Source organism: Stegastes partitus, unplaced genomic scaffold (assembly GCF_000690725.1).
Source record: "Stegastes partitus isolate 25-593 unplaced genomic scaffold, Stegastes_partitus-1.0.2 Scaffold1199, whole genome shotgun sequence".
NCBI lineage: Eukaryota > Metazoa > Chordata > Actinopteri > Pomacentridae > Stegastes > Stegastes partitus.
Genome location: NW_007578930.1, coordinates 1 through 2,536, shown reverse-complemented (window position 1 = coordinate 2,536; position 2,536 = coordinate 1). Strand labels below are relative to the sequence as shown.

Sequence of the window (2,536 nt, the reverse complement as noted above, 5' to 3'; positions counted from 1 at the left end):
TTGGTGAGTGTTTTGGGTACCGGCGTCCTGTTGTGGTGCGGGCCGCTGTTGTCGAGCGGCTCTCCGGGGGCCCAGTTGGTGTAGCTCAGCAGGCCAGCCTTGGCCCAGTTGAAATGACCTTTAGAGTCCGAGGTCAGACCCACCCAGAGGTCAGTGCTGGCGTTGTTTAGCAAGGTGGTGACAAAAGCTGCCAGAAAGAGAATAAGTCAAATTACAGAGTGCACGTGTGGTTCTGAAACCTCCTCCACCCCCTCTAGCTTCATGCCGGCTGTGTTCTGCTGTAATTACCTTGTTCCAAATGATTGGACACCACTGCCAGCACACCTCTCTGCGTCTCGCATTGCAGCTTGGCTGCAGACCATGTGAGCCGGTACGACTGGTCGAACACTCTGAAACACTACAGACAAGCACGGCTCAGGTAAGCTGTGGTGAGACAGCAGGAAATAAAACATGAGATTCGTCTTATCTTTACTGTATTTAACATGCTTCAATGCCTATTAGAGCTGCGATTGGATTATTGTCATGGTTGCTTAATTAATGGATCTTTTTTTTTTTTGTCTATAAAATGTCAAAAACTGGTGTTTTGTCCACAATCCGAAGATGTTCAGTTTATTGTCATCGAGGTGGAAAGAAACTAGAAAGTATTCACATATAAGAAGCTGGAATCAAAGAATTTGGACTTTTCTTTCTTTATAAACTGCTCAAATACTTTCACTGAAGTTCAAATGGTTCTGCAATTGATGTAAATCAATTAATCAGTTGCAGCTTTATGACCTATATCGTTGAGATATTTGATGCAGAGTGGACATCCTGCATCCTTCTGAACCCCAGAGCTCACTGGTGGATGTAAAAGGCTTGTTGTCTTTACAAAATCATCAATATTGCTGCATTTATCAGTGCCAGAAACTGTGAAAACAAGTTTTGGAACATAAACTTACCAAAGTTACTTTATCAAACAAATCCAAGCTTTAATGAAAAGCACTTTATTCTATATGTCATGCTTACTTATTTTGATTATTTATTTCTGGTAAATGAGTATTTGAAGAAATTCAAATTTAGTATTTTTCATTTTTATGGTTTATGGCATTCTAATTGCGTTAAACTGCACAAAACTGCTTCAGTGTGTCCTGTGTAAGTTTGTAGTCTTGCAGATTTATGCTTGTGCACAGGGCGTGAGCGAGAAGATAAATCTGGCTCGTCTTAAATATTTGATATGCTGTTTCACAGACTCCACCGGTAACAGAATCAGCGCGTTACGCTGAAGCCCTGATGTGTTGCAGCTTTACCTTATGCTGATACGAAGACCATCCATCAGGACATCCTGCAGGCGGGTGGGGGGATGACGGAGTTGGCGGCATCGTCCCCGTCACGTTCACTCTCTTACAGATGTAAGGCAGGTCAGAGTGGCACTTCTGATCTCCCCAGTCCGCTGTTTGGGGGGGAAAAACATAAACTCACATTAAGGGAACTTGTTTTAGTCTCTCTTAATGCCTTTCTGGATGTTCTTACCTTTACTCACGGACAGGCGGACACATTTGCGATCTCGGCTGAGCGGATGTGGCCTCCCGAGAGCCCAGGAAACGTAATTGAGCACAGAGTGGTCGGACCAGCGGAAGCGTCCGTCGTTTTCGTAGGAATGAAGCCCCAACCACCAGCTGTCGCCCTCCACCCTTGTCATCTGAACGTGAGAGAGAAACTGTAGATTTACACCACAGCAGTTCTTTAAATATGGAATTATATAATCCTGATCTGTAGTTACATATTGTACTTGCTATACAGAACACAGATGCCACAATGAGCTGTGAATTTCACACATAGGTCCTTGTTTGTTTGGTATTTGTCATAGTTCTGCAGTGATAAAGTGGGACTCTTCTTGCTTGCCAAGACAATGTTGATCAATTGCATTGTGGGGTTAAATTAACTCCTAAAAATGCTGATGAATATTTTGAAAAAAGTGCACTGTGCCTTGCGTAAAGTGTTGGCCAGGAAAGCCTCCTCCTCAGCAGAGTGAACGGAGGCGAGCGAGGACTCAAACCAGGAGCAAATCCTCTGGGCCTGCTCCCAAGTGGTGCGGTGGTCGAAAAATTTATACTCGGCCTCCTGGAAGCTTATCCACTCTGGTGAACTGGTGCCTGAAAGGTGAGAGACAAAACAGAGAGACGGAGGTGACACATAATAGGAGGGTTTGAAACTCAGGAGATCATTTCAGCGTGCAAAGAAAAAAAACTGACAGCTGAGAAAATAAGACAGACCTTCAGCATCTTCTGGTAGCTTCTCAACACTACCTAAAAACACACAAACGAAAGAGTAAAGTATGAATGAAAAACAAAACACAGTATACAGTTGTGGCGAGTGCACCCCCTGTGCGATCTCGCTTAAATGTCAAATCATTTGAAATTGTATCACTTAACAATAATTGCATTACAGTAAATTTACAACACTACAAATACACACGCCACAATAGAAACCCAATCCAAAAAACATCAGCACAGCTTTCATTACTAAGATTTAAATCTTTAGTTTCTTTAGTACTTCA

The 2,536-nt window shown here is 43.1% G+C and overlaps 1 protein-coding gene across 1 annotated transcript in view; it reads right to left on the bottom strand.

Annotated features, from left to right (window-relative positions):
* mrc2 (mannose receptor, C-type 2) overlaps positions 1-2,374 on the bottom strand; it is a gene marked incomplete at its 5' end in the record, with an annotated part of 11,664 nt that extends 9,290 nt beyond the window's left edge. Inside the window, 6 exons of the mRNA XM_008297222.1 lie at positions 21-187; positions 289-397; positions 1,287-1,429; positions 1,510-1,678; positions 1,966-2,132; positions 2,253-2,374. Coding sequence (XP_008295444.1) covers positions 21-187; positions 289-397; positions 1,287-1,429; positions 1,510-1,678; positions 1,966-2,132; positions 2,253-2,374 — 877 coding nt within the window. The remainder of the gene's footprint in view (positions 1-20; positions 188-288; positions 398-1,286; positions 1,430-1,509; positions 1,679-1,965; positions 2,133-2,252) is intronic.
* Between the last annotated feature and the right edge of the window lie 162 nt (positions 2,375-2,536).